At 47.8% G+C, this 21,496-nt stretch overlaps 1 protein-coding gene across 2 annotated transcripts in view; it reads right to left on the reverse strand.

The window, feature by feature from the left end:
- DGCR8 (DGCR8 microprocessor complex subunit) overlaps nucleotides 1–21,496 on the reverse strand; it is a 158,750-nt gene that overhangs the window by 6,670 nt on the left and 130,584 nt on the right. For both annotated transcript variants that reach the window (XM_063964722.1, XM_063964723.1), the window contains 3 exons: nucleotides 4,643–4,749; nucleotides 1,469–1,596; nucleotides 1,221–1,334 (listed from right to left, as the gene is read on the reverse strand). In XM_063964722.1, the coding sequence (XP_063820792.1) occupies nucleotides 1,221–1,334; nucleotides 1,469–1,596; nucleotides 4,643–4,749 (349 nt within the window). The remainder of the gene's footprint in view (nucleotides 1–1,220; nucleotides 1,335–1,468; nucleotides 1,597–4,642; nucleotides 4,750–21,496) is intronic.

Genomic DNA, 21,496 nt, shown 5'->3' on the forward strand with positions numbered 1-21,496 from the left:
GGAGCCGGAGAGCAGTGAGGAACGGAACAGAAGCCCAGCAGCGGCAGCCTGGCTGTCTGCGGCTGGGCTGAGAAATTGGCCAGCGGGAGCGCACTGATCAGTGTGCGACCGCTGTATATAGAACGGCGTCCGGCCTGCAGGGCTTCATTGGCGGCCAGCGGACCGAGCATTGGCGGCCAGTGACCTCGGGCGCCAGCGCGGTTGAGGAAGGATCTCATCTGCGGTGATTAGGGAGTCGGGCGGCCAGCGGGTATCGAGCGGGCGGGCAGCGGCAGAATCCTCCAAAGACCACGCTCCCTGCACCTGTGCTTGCTGGGAGCGTGCGGTACCACTGACCTTGCGGTAGCTGTAGAAGCTACCGTATGCATCACTCTCCTGGCGGCAGCAGCGCTGGAAGCGCCAGTTAGAAAAAATGACTCCTCTAAAATCTCCTCCACCCAGCGTTCTCTGGAGTCTCATGTGGAGGAGATGGCCGCTCAATCCCGGACCCTCACTTATCTGTAAGTGGGGAAGGGATGGTATGCTGCCTGGCTGACACGGCCGTGCTTTTCCTACAAGCGCTCACGTGTCAGCAGCGGCTGGAGGTAGTGCAATTCCGGACCCACACTTCTTAGTAAGTGGGGAAGGGATTGACTGTAGAGAAAAATAAATTAAAAGTAAAATCAAAATGAATAAGTAAAATCAAAATCGGGCTCGTGAGCCCATGATGTGCTTCCCTGAGGCACATAAAAAACACTGAGGATCTTGGGAGTATGGAGGAGGGAAGGGGAGGGTTACACATTTAAATATTTAAATATGCCTTCCCTGCTACGCACGTCCATATCCCAAGAGTACTCCAGTGACCCCTAGTGGATGAAAAAGAAAGAACATATGTTCCAAAACCTTTAAAACCCCATTCAATTCCACATACCCCAAGACTCATGGCCCTGTACATGGCTTGCTACAACATCTTAATAAAAATAATCACATATAATAATTTCACTGTGTGACGACCAATTCCAGAACCTGGTCAGGTTACTGACCTCCATATCAGTCTCCCACATATGTAAACTCTTTTCATTATTAACCAACTGAAAAATTAAATTAATCTAAAATGTTATCCTAACATAATGGGCCAAGTGGGTATGTTGCTTTGCATGGACTATTAAGATTTCTTGACCTGAATAGGCAATTCTCCAAATGAGCAGAGAACATAACTGGCCTCCTAAAGCAGCACTCACCCTCTCCTCAGCCAGCCGTTTCATCTCTTCCTGCAGCTTATTCAGGATATGGAGATTTGGCTTGTTTTTTTTGGCATACTGCTGTAATTCTATCACACTTTTATCTGAGGTTTCCTGATAAAGAAATAAACAGTCAATAATATACCAAGGTTTCCCTCACATCATGACTATCATTGGTAACATATTTCATGGGCAAATAAAATAGGAGGCCTCTATTAGACACCTACTGGAGGACGTTAAGTACTCACCTGTTTCACCATTTTGGTACTCTCTCGTCCATACATACGCAGTAGGGAGCCCCAGTTTTTCACATGAGGATGAAGGAGTTGAAGAATTTTTTGTGAGGCCAACTGCTTCCCTACCCTCTTGTTTTTGCCTAAAATAGAACATAGTTTAAGCTATAATACAAACCCTCTCTAATCACAGAAATGTATGGCTGTAAATGCCTTTGATGGAAGTTAGACAGAACTAAATGATCAATATTAAGAACTTTAAAAGGCAGGTAAGGAATAGCCTGTCTGCTTACACTTAATGCCAGAGGATTCAGAAAATACATATTTTTCGGTCTTAAATTCACCTGTCAAATACACTGAGTAAGTGCAAGACCTCGCTGCAAATAGGGATTTACACTGTATTAGTTCTATTTTTCTTTGAGCACTCAACACAGCAGTCCCAGAGGAAGAACTGCTACTGGGTGTATCACTCAGACAGATTTATTTGTAAGGATTTTGTTATATGGACCTTTTCACACTGCTTTAAAAAATAAAGGGAACACTTAAACAACACCATGTAACTCCAAGTCAATCACACTTCTGTGAAATCAAACTGTCCACTTAGGAAGCAACACTGATTGACAATCAATTTCACATGCTGTTGTGCAAATGGAATAGACAACAGGTGGAAATTCTAGGCAAATAGCAAGACACCCCCAATAAAGGAGTTGTTCTGCAGGTGGTGACCACAGACCACTTCTCAGCTCCTATGCTTTCTGGCTGATGTTTTGGTCACTTTTGAAAGCTGGCTGTGCTTTCACTCTCGTGGTAGCATGAGACGGAGTCTACAACCCACACAAGTGGCTCAGGTAGTGCAACTCATCTAGGATGGCACATCAATGCGAGCTGTGGCAAGAAGTTTTGCTGTGTCTGTCAGCGTAGTGTCCAGAGCATGGAGGCGCTTCCAGGAGACAGGCCAGTACATCAGGAGACGTGGAGGAGGCCGTAGGAGGGCAACAACCCAGCAGCAGGACTGCAACCTCCGCCTTTGTGCAAGGAGGAACAGGAGGAGCACTGCCAGAGCCCTGCAAAATGACCTCCAGCAAGCCACAAATGTGCATGTGTCTACTCAAACGATCAGAAACAGACTCCATGAGGGCCCGACGTCCACAGGTGGGGGTTGTGCTTACAGCCCAACACCGTGCAGGACGTTTAGCATTTGCCAGAGAACACCAAGATTGGCAAATTCGCCACTGGCGCCCTGTGCTCTTCACAGATGAAAGCAGGTTCTCACTGAGCACATGTGACAGACGTGACAGAGTCTGGAGACGCCAAGGAGAACGTTCTGCTGCCTGCAACCAGTGCCGTAACTAGGCATTTTAGCGCTGTGTGCAAGAAACGACATTGCCGCCCCCCCCCCCCCCCCCCCCATGTAAGATAGGGGCAGTGCGCGCCATAGGCGTGCGAAAAATATATAGGGGCGTGGCTTCACGGGGAAGGGGCGTGGCCACAAAATAATAGCAATTCATATTACGGTGCAGTAGTCTACATTATTCAAATTACGCTGCACAGTAGCGCCACTACACCAGGTAGAGCCCCTTTTATACATTACAGCAGACAGCGTACCCCTTTTTACACATTACAGCAGACAGTCTCCCTTTTAACACATTGCGGCAGCCAGTCCCCCTTTTTACACATTGCGGCAGCCAGGCCCCCTTTTTACACATTATGGCAGACGGTGTCCCCCTGAGAGAGAGAGAGATACATACTTACCATCTCCCCGCTGACAGGCTCCTCGTGCAGCTCCCTCGGTGCAGGCAGGTGAGAAGGAGGAGGGAGGGGGACTGGAGCCGCAGCAGCGCTATTTCATTGGTAGTAAGCGCCGCTGCAGCATCCCCCTCTCCTTCCGTATTGGCTGCCCGGCGCTGCTGTGGATGCTGGGATGGAGGAACCGCATCCCAGCATCCACAGCAACGCCGGGCAGCCAATACGGAAGGAGAGGGGGATGCTGCAGCGGCGCTTACTACCAATGAAATAGCGCTGCTGCGGCTCCAGTCCCCCTCCCCCCTCCTCCTTCTCACCTGCCCGGCGCTGTAGCTCTCCTCCACAGCGTGGCGGTGGCGCACGGCGCAGACTTTAGAGGCATGTAATGAGTCAATTTGACTCATTACATGCCGCTGGCCGTGCGCCCTCAGGGCAACTGCGCTGTGTGCCAAGCCCACTTGGCACACACGTAGTTACGGCCCTGCCTGCAACATCCTCCAACATGACCGGTTTGGCAGTGGGTCAGTAATGGTGTGGGGTGGCATTTCTTCGGGGGGCCGCACAGCCCTCCATGTGCTCGCCAGAGGTAGCCTGACTGCCATTACGTACCGAGATGAGATCCTCAGACCCCTTGTGAGACCATATGCTGGTGCGGTTGGCCCTGGGTTCCTCCTAATGCAAGACAATGCTAGACCTCATGTGGCTGGAGTGTGTCAGCAGTTCCTGCAAAACGAAGGCATTGATGCTATGGACTGGCCCGCCCGTTCCCCAGACCTGAATCCAATTGAGCACATCTGGGACATCATGTCTCGCTCCATCCACCAATGCCACGTTGCACCACAGACTGTCCAGGAGTTGGCGGATGCTTTAATCCAGGTCTGGGAGGAGATCCCTCAGGAGACCATCCGCCACCTCATCAGGAGCATGCCCAGGCATTGTAGGGAGGTCATACAGGCACGTGGAGGCTACACACACTACTGAGCCTCATTTTGACTTGTTTTAAGGACATTACATCTAAGTTGGATCAGCATGTAGTGTGTTTTTCCACTTTAATTTTGAGTGTGACTCCAAATCCAGACCTCCATGGGTTAATAAATTTGATTTCCATTGATATGTGTGATTTTGTTGTCAGCACATTCAACTATGTAAAGAACAAAGTATTTAATAAGAATATTTCATTCATTCAGATCTAGGATGTGCTATTTTAGTGTTCCCTTTATTTTTTTGAGCAGTGTATATTACAACATAAGCCCCAAGATTGACACACTTTGTAGATTTGTTAAAAGTTTGGGAAGAAGGTGACGCCCTGTGTACTAAAGAACATATTTATGCACATTGTTTATTTGCTTCACTTCTGCCAGACTAGAGTCCTGTATAAAATACGACACAAACAAGAAAACATCCCAGTAACCATGATGAAGAAAAACACCACTCCCGGGAACTTACACCAGCCCCTGACAGTGTGCTTTCCGCAAGTCATCACATATTCACTCTTCTGGTTCTTTCCAGGAATCACTTCAAACTTGATTGATGTGTCGCCCATTCCATGGTTTCTAAATAGAGTAAAAGTAAATTAAACTTCAGTAAGATGGAATAAGAGAGAAATCTTCACAATCTGCCAATCTTATGCAAGTTGCGAGTTTTAGCAGCATATACCTGAAGATGTGATTTCTAATAGGATCACATACTGTATAAGGTCAAATTAAATTAGCCCAAAGTTGTTTCCCGTTTGTCCCCCCGAATGTGTGAAGAGAAATGAGCGGTAACTGCTACCATAGGGCCGCTCACAGGCCTGTAAATGAAAAGCTCCAGACACTGTCTGCTGCTGATTGAATCTGCTCCATAAGCTCGGTAGAGGCAGACAGGCTTTGAGGTGACATATGGGCTGGCATTGGTATCTGCCTTAGTGTGGCTGAGTGCAACAATGTGAGATTTTAGATCCTTGGCACTGAGTTTATGCATAATTAGAAGGTGCAGGAAACACTTACCTGAGTGACACCCATATATGTACTACCAACTGAGAGGTTGATTTAAGTTGTAATTTTACAGAGGAATGTCAAAAACCCATTTGGAAGGTTTTGAGTGTTGAGTGTTTTTGGCAACATAATATAGAATACAAACAACCCCAAAAATGCCATTATTAGCATAGGAGTAATAAGAGTAAAAGGCTTAACTAGTACTGTTTACTGGGTGATGACAGATTTAAGCAGTTTATAAGCCATTAGTGAACATCACTGAAGAGACATACAGCTACAGACTCAGATATTGTATAAAACCTTATCTAGACTAAGCATTTTGTCACTAGTCATCTAAAGTGAAACACCTTTACCTCCTCAAAAATAAAAAACAGGATCATGTATATATGGTATACGGGAAAAAAAAGGCAGTTTTAATGCTTACAAATACACCCAGTAAGCAAAAATTTAATATGAAATCATTTTTCCAATGCAAGTTTTTGCTATATCTTTAGCTGTAAAACAATTGTATCCATCTCATTTGCCAATAGTATGGTGCAGAAAATAGGATATTAAATACCAATCGGTAAATCCTTTTCTCGTAGTACATAAGGGATACTGGGGTTCACTTAGTACGATGGGGTATAGACAGGGTCCAAAGGAGCCGGTGCACTTTAAATTTCTTCAACTGGGTGGGCTGGCTCGTCTCCTCTATGCCCCCTACCACAGGCAGTTATAGGTAAAATAGTGCCTTTAGGAGAATGGACATACTTGAGAGGAGGAACATAACAATGAGTAGTGAGATTCACACTAGCACACCACAACAAACTGACCAGCAACAGCTGGCAACCAAACAGCAACAGCTGAACAGGTAAACATATAGAAGAAACAACCTGCCGAAAAGTAAACGCATTGAGACGGGCGCCCAGTATCCCTTATGGACTACGAGAAAAGGATTTACCGGTAGGTATTTAAAATCCTATTTTATCTAGCATCCATAAGGGATACTGGGGACATCCCAAAGCTTCCAGAACGGGCTTGAATGTGCGGAGACATCTGCAGCACCGCCTGCCCAAACTGGGTATCCTCTTTGGCCAGGGTATCAAACTTACAGAACTTCACAAAGGCGTTCTTCCCCAACCAGGTAGCAGCTCGGCATAGTTGCAAAGCCGAGACACCACGGGCAGCCGCCCAGGAAGACCCCGCTGATCTTGTAGAGTGGGCCTTCAGAGAATGTGGCACAGGTAAGGCCGCCAACACATAGGCCTGTTGGATAGTCAACTTAGGCCAATGAGCAAAGGACTGCTTAGAAGCAGGGCAACCCATTTTCTATGCATCATACAGCACAAACAGGGAATCCGTCTTTCTGACCCGAGCCGTCCTCTTGATGTAGATCTTCAAGGCTCACACAGCATCCAAAGTCTTTGGAGGAGCAGAAGAGCCAGAAACACAATAGGTTGGTTTAAATGGAATGCAGAGACAACTTTTGGCAGGAACTGCTGCCGAGTCCTGAGCTCTGCTCTGTCCTCATAAAAGACCAAGTAAGGACTTTTACACAATAAGTCTCCCACTTCAGAGACACGTCTAGCAGAAGCCAGGGCCAATAACATCACTGTCTTCCATGTGAGGTACTTGACGTCTACAGCGGTTCAAACCAGGAGGATTGTAGAAAATCCAAAAACACATTCAAATACCAGGGTGCTGTTGGTGGCACAAAGTGAGGCTGTATGTGAAGCACTCCTTGCAAGAAGGTCTGAACCTATGGCAACACAGCAAACTTCTTTTGGAAGAAAACAGAGGGCTGAAATCTGGACCTTAAGGGAGCCCAGACGTAAGCCCATATCCACAGACTGCAGGAAACGTAAGAAACGTCCCAGGCTGCAAACACCAAGGCTCCGGTATAGTCCATCCACGGTGCAAAGAATCTGGATGTAGGTGAATGTCCACAGGTCCCAGTTGTACTCCTAAAAGGAGTTTGCTGTTATAAAAGGAGTATCCATCAGAAACCCTACTATTGTGTGCTGGAGCCACTGCCAACTGGACCATCACCTATGGGCATTCATTATTGACACTCCAGGACTGGTAATTATATGGAAGTTACAGTCCCTACAGCGAAAGGCTATTTGCATTAAAAGTCCACCTACCACTGGATTAAATGGTGACCTGTCCTCAGTCCCACATTTATCAAGGACTCTTCATAAGCTCCTATACAATATTCAACTGAATGATTGTTATTAATTTGAGGTAGAGGTTACTCTCTTTTTAAAAGTGTATATTTTTATTAAGTTTTTCAATAATTGCTTTTACATTTACACCTGTCTGTTTTAATTGTTAGTAAGCGCTTTGTTATTTTTTTATTACTTTTACAGACATGTCCAGAAGGTCCGCGTACCACGCCCTTCGAGGCCAATCTGGGGTAATCAGTTGCCTGGACTGATTCCGGATTCACTTTAGCACCCTCGGGAGCAGAGGAATCGGAGGAAACAGGTAGACCAGCCGGTAAGGCCAAGGCGTCGTCAGTGCATCTACTGCCCTCCCCTGAGGGTTCCTGGTTCTCGAAAAATACCATGGAAGCTTCTTGTTGAGTCGAGATGCCATCATGTCTATCTGTGGACAGCCCCACAGATTGATGATCTGTTGAAACACCTGCTGGTGTAGGACCCACTCCCCCGGGTCAAGAGATCATGACGACTGAGGAAAATCTATCTCCCAGTTGTCCATCCCCAGAATGAAGATGTGCGACATTGCTCTTGCATTTCTTTCCGCCCAGAGGAGTATCCTTGACAACTCTCGCATGCAGGATCTGCTTTTTGTCCCTCCTTGTTGATTGATATAAGCCACAGCGTTGTCCGACTGGACATGAACAGCTTGATCCCAGAGCAGAGGAGAGGCCTGAAGCAGAGCGTTGTAGATCGCCCGAAGTTCCAGAATGTTGATCAGAAGTAGGGCTTTGTGGGCTGACCACCTGCCCTGAAACTGAGCCCCTTGATTGACAGCTCCCAATCCCCTCAGACTCGCATTTGTCGTGAGGAGGATCCAATCCTGAATCCCGAAACTCCGACTTTCCAGTAGGTTTGAGGACTGTAGCCGTCACAGGAGGGAAATCATGGCCTGAGGTGATAACCGTATAATTCGATGCATCTGCAAGTGCGATCCGAACCACTTGCTTAGGAGGTCCCATTGAAATGTTCTGGCATGGAAGCTTCCGTACTGGATCGCCTCGTATGAGGCTACCATCTTTCCCAACAATCGTATGCAAAGATAGATGGATATCCGAGTCGGCCGTAGGACCGTTCTGAACATTTACTAAAGCATTCTGGCTTTGTCCCCTGGGAGGAATACTTTCTGAGCTACTGTGTCCAGAAACATTCCCAGAAACAGGAGTCGCTGAGTAGGCTCCAGGTGGGTCTTCTGCAAATTGAGAATCCACCCATGTTGTGACAGAAGCAGAATAGTGCGGTCTATACTGAGCAATAGAAGCTCCTGGGATCTCACTTTTATCAAGAGATCGTCCAGGTAAGGGACAATGTTTACATCCGGGACTCAGAGCTGGAACAATATTTCCGCCATTACCTTCATGAAGACCCTCGGAGCTGTGGACAGTCCGAAGGGTAGAACCTGGAACTAGTAGTGATCATTCAGCAGGGCGAACCGCAGGTAAGCTAGGGGAGGCGGCGCCCAAATTGGAATGAGGAGATAGTGTCCTTTATATCCAGCGACATCATGAACTCCTGTTCTTCCAGACCCGCAATCACTGCTCGCAAGGATTATATCTTGAACCTGAAAACCTTTAGGTAAGGGTTCAAGGATTTTAGATTCAAAATGGGTCTTACCGAACCGTCCAGTTTCGGTACCACAAACAGGTTGGAGTAGTAACCCTTTCCCGGTTCTTGTAGTGGAACTGGCACAATGACTTGGGACTGGACCAACTTTTGGATGGCCTGTTTCAGCGTAACTCGTAAATCTCCCAAAACGCGTAAGCTTGATTTGAAAAATCGTTGGTGAGGAGCACCATTGAACTCTAGCTTGTAGCCCTGAGAAATGAGATCTCTTACCCAGGCATCCTGGCAGGAGCTTTCCCAGACTCTGCTAAAGTGACGCAGTCGAGCTCCCACCTCGACATCCCCTCGGGGTGGGGAGGTACAGTCATGCTGAGGCCTTTGTGGACGCTGTTCTGGTGCTTTATTCCTGAGAACCTGTGGCGGCTGGTTTCCTTGCCCTACCTCTGGTGCCTCTCGCCGCAGTGAAGGCACCTCTGGCTCTTGATCTGAATCTGGCAGATTGAAAGGACCGAGTAGGCGGCCACAGGTAGGAACGCCTAGGCGGCGGGGCCCCAGTGGGGAGGAACATGGACTTTCCCGCAGTATCCTTGGAAATCCAAGTATCCAACTCAACCCCTAAGAGCCGATCCCCTGAAAAAGGAAGAGACTCTACACTGCGATTGGACTCCGCATCCGCTATCCACTGACGCAGCCACAAAGCTCTGCGCGCCGACACAGCGGTCCTAGCATTAATATTGCCTATCTCCTTGAGAGAGAGTCACACAGGACGCGTGCAGTGTCTTGAATGTGTTTTAGAAGAGTCACCGTAGTAACCAGGGACATATCCCTCGAGAGGCCCTCTTTAATTTGAGTAGCCCACGAGTCATCCAGAAACCCGCTATGATCGGTCTTTGCGATATACCAGCCGATGTGTAAACAGACTTCAATGTAGTCTCCATTTTCCTATCCCCAGGGTCCTTTATGGTAAAGGAGCCCAGAGCTGGTAGTACCGCCTTTTTAGATAGGTGAGAGACTGAAGTCTACGGCCGGGGGTTCTTCCCAGATTTTCCTGCCTTCAGGAGCAAATAGGAAAAAGTGTGCAAAAATAGTTTTCTCACTTGGTATTTCTTATGTGAATTTTTCCAGGCTAATTTAAAACAGATCATCTAGTTCTGCAGAATCATGGAAAGTGACACAGAGTTTGTTCTCTGTTAAGAAGTCCTCTAGAGGGAGTTTTAACACGTCATGTATAGCAAGTATGAGGGCCTCAATACCCTGTGCAGAAGGGGAACAGTAACAAGATCCAATTCCTCCTCCTGTATCTCATCAGATTCTGAGCGTAAAGCAGGTAACCGACACTTTAGTGGGCCCGATCTAAAAAGGGGGGGCCGTTGAACATCTACCCTTGCAGCTAGGTCTGCAACAACCTGCTGCAGTTGTTGAGTCTTTTGAGTATTAGCAGTGAGCTGAGATTACCTATCTGACATCATGGATTTTATGCCACCTAGCAAGGAAGGCTCTTGACCCTCCCCCCAGCCCCCTCACTGAGTTGTTAGGACTGCCTGCATTGTTCACAGGATATGGAACCAGGGCCCTCATTCCCAGTTGTTCGCTCGGTAAAAATCTTCGCATCGCAGCGATTTTCCGCTTAATGCGCATGCGCAATGTCCACACTGCGACAAGTAAATTTGCTATGCAGTTAGGAATTTTACTCACGGCTTTTTCATCGTTCTGGCGATCGTAATGTGATTGACAGGAAATGGGTGTTACTGGGCGGAAACAGGCCGTTTTATGGGCGTGTGGGAAAAAACGCTACCGTTTCCGGAAAAAACGCAGGAGTGGCTGGAGAAACGGAGGAGTGTCTGGGCGAACGCTGGGTGTGTTTGTGACGTCAAACCAGGAACGACAAGCACTGAAATGATCGCAGATGCCGAGTAAGGTTGAAGTTACTCAGAAACTGCTACGAAGTGTGTAATCGCAATATTGCGATTACTTCGTTCGCAATTTTAAGATGCTAAGATTCACTCCCAGTAGGCGGCGGCTTAGCATGAGCAAATCTGCTAAAATCCGCTTGCGAGCGAACAACTCGGAATGAGGGCCCAGATGTAGAGGGGGAGAATCTGGTGCGACATGCACTGCATAATTGGTGTTTCACCATGTTTACAGTAGACAACACATATACACACAGACAAGACAAGTAAGCCTTCCCTTACAGTAGGTAAGAGGGAGACACAGAGGAAGGAACAGGACACCCAAGCTAAGCAGCCCCAGTGAGACTGCAAGCTGTTTTATCAAGGTGTAACACCGGAATTTTTGTCCTTTTCAGGATACAGATGGTGTACAATAGCGGCTCTCCCCCTTTGCTACACCCCTGTACCAGTTTCCCTGCGTATCCTGAGTGTCTGGGGGAGCTGTGTGTGCCTGCTGCTGCAGCTGTAAGCAGATGAAGGCGCCTCAATGCTGCTGGTCCCACTCTGAAGGAAGCTTCGCCCCCCCTAATGGCTCCGGAGCTATGTAGATTTTTATACTGGCAATGTCTCCCACAGAGTGTAAAACTAAGGAAAGATACCTGTTTTCACTACCGCTGGCCAGTGTACCCAGGGGGCTATAGCAGATCCCCCAGGGAGGGCTCCATATGCTGCCCCTGCGTTTGCGCCGCACCAAGAACAGAGGGACCCCCCTAGCGGGGCCCCCGGTTTGTACTCGCCACTCCTCACCTTCAGGCATCTGTTAGGGGTGTGTGGCGTGCTGCTATTGCGACAGCTAAGGCGTAGTGCCCTGCTGTACAACAACCTCTCAGGACGGTGATCCTGCAGCGGGGAAGTGGCTCTGACGCCTGAAGAGACCGGTAACCGCCCCCCCCCCCCCCCCCTTAACTCCAACAGTGCAGGTATGCTGCTGCCCAAACAGCATACAGAAAATAAGGAGATTTATGGTAGACTTACCATAGTTAAATCTTTCTGCGAGGTACACTGGTTTCCACACAGAATAACATCGGGGTGTAGAGTTGGATCTTGATCCGAGGCACCAACAGGCTAAAGCTTTGACTGTTCCCAGGATGCACTGCACCGCCTCCAGACACTGGAGCTCAGTTTTGTTAACCAGTCCAATGCAGTAGCAGGTAAGAGAAACGGTAGATGTTAGTCACATAGACCCACGTTCTCAAGACAGAAGGGACTAGCGGCTAATGCCATACAAAGCCAAGAAGCTAAGTGCGTCAGGGAGGGCGCCCTGTGGAAACCAGTGTACCTCGCAGAAAGATTTAACTATGGTAAGTCTACCATAAATCTCCTTTTCTCCAGCGGGGTACACTGGTATTTCACAGGGAATAGCATCGGGAATGTCCTAAAGCAGTTCCTCATGGGAGGGGATGCACTGTAGCGGGTACAAGAACACGGTGCCCAAAGGAAGCATCCTCGGAGGTGGAAGAATCAAAGGCATAGAACCTGATGGACGTGTTCACTGAGGACCACGTAGCCGCCTTGCACAATTGTTCTGCGGACGTGCCACGGCGGGACGACCCAGAAGGTCCAACAGACAGAGTAGAATGGGCTTTAATAGCAGCAGGAGCTGGGAGCCCAGCCTGCGCATAAGCCTGTACAATCACCATTCTAATCCATCTGGCCAAGGTTTGCTTATTCGCAGGCCAGCCACGTTTGTGAAAACCGAAAAGTACAAAAAGGTAATCTGATCTCCTGATAGAGGCAGACCTTTCCACGCAAATACAGAGAGCCTGTATCCTATACAAAGATCTCTTTGGACGACACTCCAGAAGAGATTAAGGCCGGAACCACGATCTCCTGGTTAAGGTGAAAAGATGATACCACCTTAGGCAAATAACCAGGGCGAGTTTGCAGAACTGCCCGGACACGGCGAAAAATCAGAACGGTTAGACGACAGGACAAAGCGCCTAAGTCCGACACTCTCCTACCAGAGGCAATAGCCAACAGAAACACGACCATAAGCGCAAGTCATTTAAGGTCAACAGACTCAAGAGGTTCAATTGGAGAATCTTGTAGGGCATTCAGAACAGACAGATCCCACGGTGCCACAAGGAGGGACAAAGGGAGGCTGAATCCGTAGAACACCTTGAGTGAAAGTGTGAACGTCAGGAAGAGACGCAATATTTCTCTGAAACCACACCGACAAGGCAGATATATGGACCAGATGAAGGCCCAAGTCTAGGCCCTGTTGTAGAAAAGCCAATAGTCTGGAAGTTTTGAAAGTATATGCATCATAATTCTTAACCGCACACCAGGTAAAGTAAGAATTCCAGACCCTGTAATAAATCCGAGCATAAGCTGGTTTACGAGCTTTCAACATAGTTTGAATGACCGCCTCAGAGAACCCTTTTGCTTTCAGGAGAGATGCTTCAAGAGCCACGCCGTCAAAGCCAGTCTGGCCAGGTCCGGGTAGACACAAGGGCCCTGAACGAGGAGGTCTGGGCGTTGAGGAAGTAGAAGAGGACGCTCTATCGAGAGACCCTGCAGGTGTGAGAACCAATGCCGTCTGGGCCACGCTGGAGCGACTAGAAGTAGTATTCCTCCTGCTTGCTTGAACTTCCGTATTACTAGGGAGGGGCCTTAGACTGCACACTAGGGAAGCCAATCCCGGGCCATTTTTTCAATCCCGGGTAAAAATGCGGGATTGGCTTTTATCTAGCTGGCCGCCCCCTCGCCCCGCACATATAATTTACCATACACCGAGGGCGGGCGGGAAGAGAACATTCGTTGATCGCTGCTGGGTGCCGCTGACAGCGCAGCGTGACCTCTCACGCTGCGCTGGGGACCCGGAAAGAGGAAGCCGGGCAGCGTCTGAGCGTCCTGTGGACGCTCAACGCTGATCCCTGAATCCCCGGGATTGACGCTTCCAATCCCGGGATTGAATTCCGGCCATTTTTGGGCCTAAATCCCGGGATCCCGCCGATCCCGAGATTGGCCACCATACTGCACACCTATAGCTGCCAGTAATGTGAGATGCTACCTACTGAGACTTGTAGTTCTACAGAGACAGGGGGGGGGTGTTGTAGGTGCACTCTCTCTAGCATTACTGACATCATACAGCTTAACATATAATAAATAGTGGAGTTTGGTTATGTATTGATCAATGCACGTAGCTGCAGCCCCAAGGCAAGGGACTACACTCTGCTGCAGTACCTAACACTATAGGGGTTCAAACATAGGGCACGGGACCCCCCAAACCACCACCACCAAGCAAACCCAGGGCATCACATGGAATAATTGTGTAGTGAGAAGGATTAAGGTATAGGTGAGAAAAAAGTGTTATGGGGTGAATTAATATAAGTGAAAAAGGTGTGACATGTATAACAGGATTTTAATACCTACCGGTAAATCCTTTTCTCCTAGTCTGTAGAGGATGCTGGGGTCCACTACAGTACCATGGGCACGTTAAGAATTTTTCAGAGTGTGAACTGGCTCCTCCCTCTATGCCCCTCCTCCAGACCTCAGTATAGTAACTGTGCCCAGGGAGACGGACATTTCGAGGAAAGGATTTACATTTAATTTAACGGTGAGATTCAAACCAGCTCACACCTCAACCATGCCGCACAACATGGCATTCAACATAACCCATGCCAACATGCATGAACAATTGCAAAAATAATTGTAACAACACTTGTGTAACTATAAAACTAACCACTGCAGGTAAAGTACGCACTGGGATGGGTGCCCAGCAAACTCTACGGACTAGGAGAAAAGGATTTACCAGTAGATATTAAAATCCTGTTTTCTCATATGTCCTAGAGGATGCTGGGGTCCACTTCAGTACCATGGGGTTATACCAAAGCTCCAGTACAGGCGGGAGAGTGCGGATGACCCTGCAGCACCGATTGACCAAACTTGAGGTCCTCATCGGCCAAGGTGTTAAACTTGTAAAACTTTGCAAACGTGTTTGCCCCTGACCAAGTAGCTGCTTGGCAAAGTTGTAACGCCGAGACCCCCCGGGCAGCCGCCCAGGATGAGCCCACCTTTCTAGTAGAATGGACAGTTACAGAATTCGGTATCGGTAATCCTGCCGTGGAATGAGCGTGCTGAATCATCCCTCTGATCCAGCGCGCAATGGTCTGCTTAGAAGCGGGACACCCAATCTTGTTGGGAGCATACAGGACAAACAGAGCCTCTGTTTTCCGTATCCGAGCTGTTCTAGCGACAAACTTTCAAAGCTCTGACCACATCAAGAGACTTTGACACAGTGAAGGTGTCAGTAGCCACTGGCACCACAATAGGTTGGTTTATATGGAAAGACGAAACCACCTTCGGAAGAAATTGCTGACGAGTTCTCAACTCCGCCCTATCTTCATGGAAGATCAGGTAAGGGCTCTTGTGAGACAAGGCCCCCAACTCAGACATCCCCCTTGCGATGCCAAGGCCAACAGCATGACCACTTTCCAAGTGAGAAACTTCAATTCCACCTCCTGTAGAGGTTCAAACCAATCCGACTGAAGGAACTGCAACACCACATCAAGGTCCCATGGTGCCACCGGAGGCACAAATGGAGGTTGGATGTGCAGCACTCCTTTAAACGAGCGTCTGAACTTCTGGAAGAGAGGACAATTGTTTTTGAAAGAAAACAGATAAGGCCGAAATCTGGACCTTGATTGAACCCAATTTTAGGCCCGCATCCACACCCGCCTGCAGAAAATGGATAAAACGTCCCAACTGAAACTCTTCTGTAGGAGCCTTCTTGGATTCACACCAAAACACATACTTTCTCCAAATACGGTGGTAATGTCCAGACGTTACTCCTTTCCTGGCCTGAATAAGAGTGGGGGTGACTTCTTCGGGAATACCCTTTCGGGCTAAGATCCTAGATCCTACGCTCAACAGCCATGCAGTCAAACGTAGCCGCGGTAAGTCTTGATACACGCACGGCTCCTGCTGCAGCAGGTCCTCGCAAAGAGGAAGAGGCCGAGGATCTTCTATGAGCAACTCCTGAAGATCTGGATACCACGCCCTCCTTGGCCAGTCTGGGACAATGAGGATCGCTCGAACTCTTGTTCTTCTTATGAGCTTGAGAACTTTTGGTATTAGTGGAAGTGGAGGGAAGACATACACCGACCGAAACACCCACTGTGACACCAGTGCATCCACTGCTATTGCTTGAGGGTCTCTCGACCTGGAGCAATATCTCTGAAGTTTCTTGTTGAGAAAAGATGCCATCATGTCTACTTGAGGAACTCCCCAAAGACTTGTCACCTCTGCGAAGACTTCTTGATGGAGGCCCCACTCTCCTGGATGGAGATCGTGTCTGCTGAGGAAGTCTGCTTCCCGGTTGTCCGCTCCCGGAATGAAAATTGCAGACAGAGCTTTTGCATGTCTTTCTGCCCAGGGGAGGATCTTTGTCACCTCTGCCATCGCTGCTCTGCTCTGCTTTTCGTTCCGCCCTGACGGTTTATGTACGCAACTGCTGTTACATTGTCCGACTGGATCTGCACGGGTTGATCTTGAAGATGATGTACCGCTTGTAGAAGACCGTTGTAAATGGCTCTCAATTCCAGAACGTTTATGTGAAGACAGGTTTCCTGACGACCATTTTCCTTGGAAGCTTTGTCCCTGTGTGACTGCTCCCCAACCTCGGAGACTTGCATCCGTGGTTACTAGGACCCAGTCCTGAATCCCGAACCTGCGTCCCTCTAGTAGATGAGAAATGTGTAGCTACCACAGGAGTGAAATCCTGGCTCTGGAAGACAGGATTATCTTCTGGTGCATATGTAGGTGGGATCTGGACCACTTGTCCAAGAGGTCCCACTGGACTACTCTGGCATGAAATCGGCCAAACTGTATGGCCTCGTAGGCTGCTACCATCTTTCATAACAACCAAATGCATTGATGGATCGACACTCTTGTTGGTTAAAATTTGTTTGACAATTCTCTGGATTTACAGAGCCTTTTCTACTGGAAGAAATACCCTCTGTACTTCTGTGTCAAGTATCATCCCCAGAAAGGACAATCTTGTCGTCGGTTCCAACTGCAACTTTGGAAAATTCATGATCCAACAGTGTTTTTGGAGTATGGACAGGGAGAGTGCAATGTTCTGCACCAACGTTCCCTGGATCTTGCTTTTATCAGGAGATCGTCCAGGTAAGGAATTATATTGGACTCCTTGCTGTCGAAGGAGGACCATCATCTCTGCCATCACCTTGGTGAATACCCTCGGTGCCGTTGAGAGTCCGAACAGCAACGTCTGGAACTGGTAATGGCAATCCTGTATTGCAAATCTCAGATAAGCTTGATGAGGAGGATAAATGGGGACATGTAAGTAGGCATCTTTTCTGTCCACTGACACCATGAAGTCCCCTTCCTCCAGACTGGAAATCACTGCCCTCAGAGATTCCATCTTGAACTTGAACCTTTTCAGGTAGAGATTCAGAGATTTCAGGTTTAAAATTGGTTCGACCGAGCCGTCCGGCTTCGGAACTACGAAGAGGCTTGAATAAAAACCTTCTACCTGTTGTGACAAAGGCACCAGGACAATGACTTGATCCTGACATAATTTTTGAATTGCAGCTGTTACTACTTCTCTGTCCGGTAGAGAAGCTGGTAAGGTCGATATGAAAAATCGGCATGGGGGACATCTTGAAACTCCAGTTTGTATCCATGGGACACTATTTGCAAGACCCATGGGTCCAGGCCAGATTGAATCCAGATCTGACTGAAAAGTTTCAGACATGCTCCCACCCGAGCAGACTCCCGTCAGGGAGCCCCAGCGTCATGCTGCAGATTTGGCAGAAGCAGGGGTTGATTTCTGCTCCTGTGATCCTGGGGACGCTGTGGACTTTTTTCCTCTTCCCCTCCCTCTACCTGCAAAGAGAGGGGAACCTTTACCCTTTTTGTATCTGTTGGGCCGAAAGGACTGTATCTGAGAGTGATGTCTCTCTTTCGCCGGCGCAGGGGCATGAGGCAAGAATATCGACTTACCAGCGGTCGCCGTAGAGACTAACGCATCCAGCCCATCTCCAAACAAGGCCTCACCTGCCTATTTCTTTTAGAATTTGCGTCAGCATTCCATTGGCGAATCCACAACGCCCTCTGAGCTGAGACTGCCATGGTAGCGGCTTTTGAACCTAAGAGCCCAATATCTTTCATGGCTTCTAGTATTTATGCAGCAGCGTCTTTGATATGACCTAACGTTAGGAGTATCTCGTCTCCATCTATCGTGTCATTTTCAGATGACAAGTTATCTGACCATTTTTCAATAGCACTACTCACCCACGCACAAGCAATGGTGGGTCTGAGTAGCGTACCATTGGCCACATAAATAGATTTTAACGTAGTCTCCAACTTGCGGTCTGCCGGCTTTTTTAGTGAAGCAGTCCCAGGCGCAGGGAGAATCACCTTTTTAGTTAATCGTGACAGGGCACTGTCTAAAACTGGGGGCGACTCCCACCTTTTCCTGTCCTCTGCCAGGAAAGGATAAGCAACCTGAATTCTTTTGGGAATCTGAAAAAAATTTTTTTCAGGGTTTGCCCAAACTCCCTCAAAGAGAGTATTTAGCTCGTTAGAATGAGGGAAAGTTACTTTAATTTTCCTTATAAAAATAAGTCTTCTCCTGAGGTAAAGGAGGGGCTTCCGTAACTTCTAAGACCTCCTTTATAGCAACAATCATATTGAATGCTTTTTGCCTATTTAGGATCTATTTTCCTGGAATCACTAGTGTCGACACAGGAATCAGAGTCCGGGTCGGTATCAGTTTGTACTATTTGTGCAAATGGCCTCTTATGTAACCCAGACGGATCCCCTGTGGATGAAAAGGCAGAACTATGAAAAATCACATCTTCCACTGATTTTCTCTAGTTTTCTGCATGAGACTCAGACTTATCCAATCTCTTACTGATATGATTCACACTATCACGTAATTCTTTCACCCATTCAGGCTCGTGGTGTGCCGGCAGCGCCACCACATTACAACTCTGTGTCCCTAAAATGGCTCCCTCAGGGGAAGAGCTCCCTGCCTCAGACATGTCACACACGTGCACAACCACACCACAGACACTCCGGGACTTATAGGGGACAGACCCACAGTAAAATCTGTCAGAAGGATACAGAAAGGATTTGCCAGTTCACAACTCAGCGCTATTGATATAATCCCTGTGTAACACAAAATGCCCACAGACCTGTAGCGCTTTTAGAATGATAAATTCACCATACAGCACTAAATTATACTGTGCACCCGGATACTTGGTACAGAAGTGGAGGAGGACCAGCGTTCTACTCTGCAGCTTGCTAGGAGAAAAAATGGCACTGAGTAGTGTGCTGGCTGACTGAAGGGGAAGCCCCGCCCCCATAACGGCGCGTTTCCCCTCAGACTTTTTCAATACTATTTTTTATACTGGCGGGAGTAGGACTGTGCCTCAGCATCTTATGTCCCCTTGTTAGCCAGTTTTGAGTAGGTTCATGCTGCCCAGCTTGAGAATATGCTTCTGAAATCGCCATTCGAAGCCATCTTGCTAGGATCTGTTTAGTAGCAGGCCATCCCCTCTTGTGAAATCCGTAGAGAATGAAGAGCGAATCTGTCTTTCTGATGGCACTGGTACGATCTACGTAGATTCTTAATGCACGGACTACGTCCAGCGACACTTCTCCCGCAGAAAGTCCAGATACCTGAAAAGCCGGGACTACAATTTCTTCGTTTAAAGTGAAACTTCGAGACCACCTTCGGAAGATAACCAGACTTAGTTCTGAGAACTGCTTTATCTGGATAGAAAATCAGAAAAGGAGACTTACATGACAGCGCTCTTAAATCTGACACTCTTCTAGCTGATGCCATAGTCCGTAGAAAGAGTACTTTAGCTGTCAACCATTTAAGATCCACTTTCTTAAGTGGTTCAAACGGAGCCCCTTGAAGGGCTTTGAGAACCAAACTTAAATCCCAAAGTACTGCAGGAGGAACAAAAGGTGGTTGAATGCGCAGCTTCCCCTGGAAAAAAGTACGCACATTGTAAAGTGGCAATTTTCTTTTGAAACCATACAGTCAATGCTGATACTTGAACTCTCAAGGAAGCCACCTTCAAACCCTTATCCATTCCTGCCTGAAGGAAATCTAAGATTCTGGATACTCTGAAAGATCTGGGATCCATACTTCTTTCACTGCACCAATGAATATAGGTTTGCCATATTCAGTGATAAGTGCGAGCTGAGGAGGGTTTCCTTGCTCTGAGCATAGTTTGAATTACCTGTTGTGAAAAACCTCGACTTCAGGATAGAGGTTTCAACAGCCACGCCGTCAAAGATAGCCGATCCAGATGCCTGTGATAACAAGGACTCTGCATTAGTAGATCTAGATGTTGAAGGAGCAGAATTGGAGCATCCATCGACATTCTCTGCAGATCTATGTACCAATGCCTTCTGGGCCAAGCCGGAGCTATTAGAATCACGGAACCCTTTGCTTGCTTTATTTTCCTGACTACCCTGGGTAGTAGGGAGATTGGAGGAAACAGACATGTCAGATGAAATTCCCATTTCACTGACAGTGCGTCCACAAGGATCACTCCGGGGTCTTTTGTTCTTGACCCGTATGCCGGAACTTTGTTGTTCAGACGGGATGCCATGAGATCAATCTCTGGCAAACCCCCACTTGTCTACTAGAGTCTGAAATATTTCCGGGTGTAGAGCCCATTCGGTTGCTCGAATGGTGTGTCGACTGAGAAAGTCTGCTTCCCAGTTTAGGACTCCTGGAACGAACACTGCGGACAATGCTGGAAGATGGAGTTCTGCCTACTTTAGTATGTGACTTACCTCCATCATTGCTCTTTGGCTGCAAGTTCCTCCCTGATGGTTGAGGTACGCTACTGCCGTTGCATTGTCCAAGCAGATCTGGACTGGTTTTCCTTGCAGAATGTCCTTTGCCTGAATCAGTGCCATGTATCTGGCCCGAATTTCTAACAGGTTTATTGGCAGGCAACTTTCTTCTATGGTCCATTGTCCCTGGAACCATAATTTTCCAGACACTGCTCCCCAGCCAAATAGACTGGCATCCGTTGTCAGGATCTCCCAATCTGATCTCCAAAAGGGTCTCCCCTTGTCTAGATGGGATGTCTGTAGCCACCATGCTAATGACCTTTTTACCTTTACTGGAAGTACCATCATTTGTTTCTTTATTGTCTGATGTACTCCATTCCATCTGGTCAGAATCAGATGTTGCAGAGGTCTTGAGTGGATTTGTGCGTATTCAACCATGTCGAATGTTGACACCATCAACCCCATCACTCGCACTGCTGCGTGAATTGATATTGTTGGACTGTGCAACAATTCCTGAGTCATTAGCTGCACCTTGGATATCTTTTCTAAAGGTAAAAATATTTTCTGCATACTTGAATCCAATACAGCCCCCAAGTGAATCATCCATTGTGACGGAATCAAAGACGACTTTGCCCAATTTATGAGCCATCCGTGTTTCTGTAGACAAATTATTGTCTGTTGGAGATAGTTCAAGAGCAATTCCTGGGATTGTGCCAGGATTAAAAGATCGTCGAGGTATGGGAAAATCCTTATCCCCTGTTTGCGGAGATAAACTGCCATAACCACCACGATCTTGGTAAATACTCTGGGGGTCGTTGCTAACCCAAA

The sequence above is a fragment of the Pseudophryne corroboree genome, chromosome 1 (assembly GCF_028390025.1).
Source record: "Pseudophryne corroboree isolate aPseCor3 chromosome 1, aPseCor3.hap2, whole genome shotgun sequence".
Lineage (NCBI taxonomy): Eukaryota > Metazoa > Chordata > Amphibia > Anura > Myobatrachidae > Pseudophryne > Pseudophryne corroboree.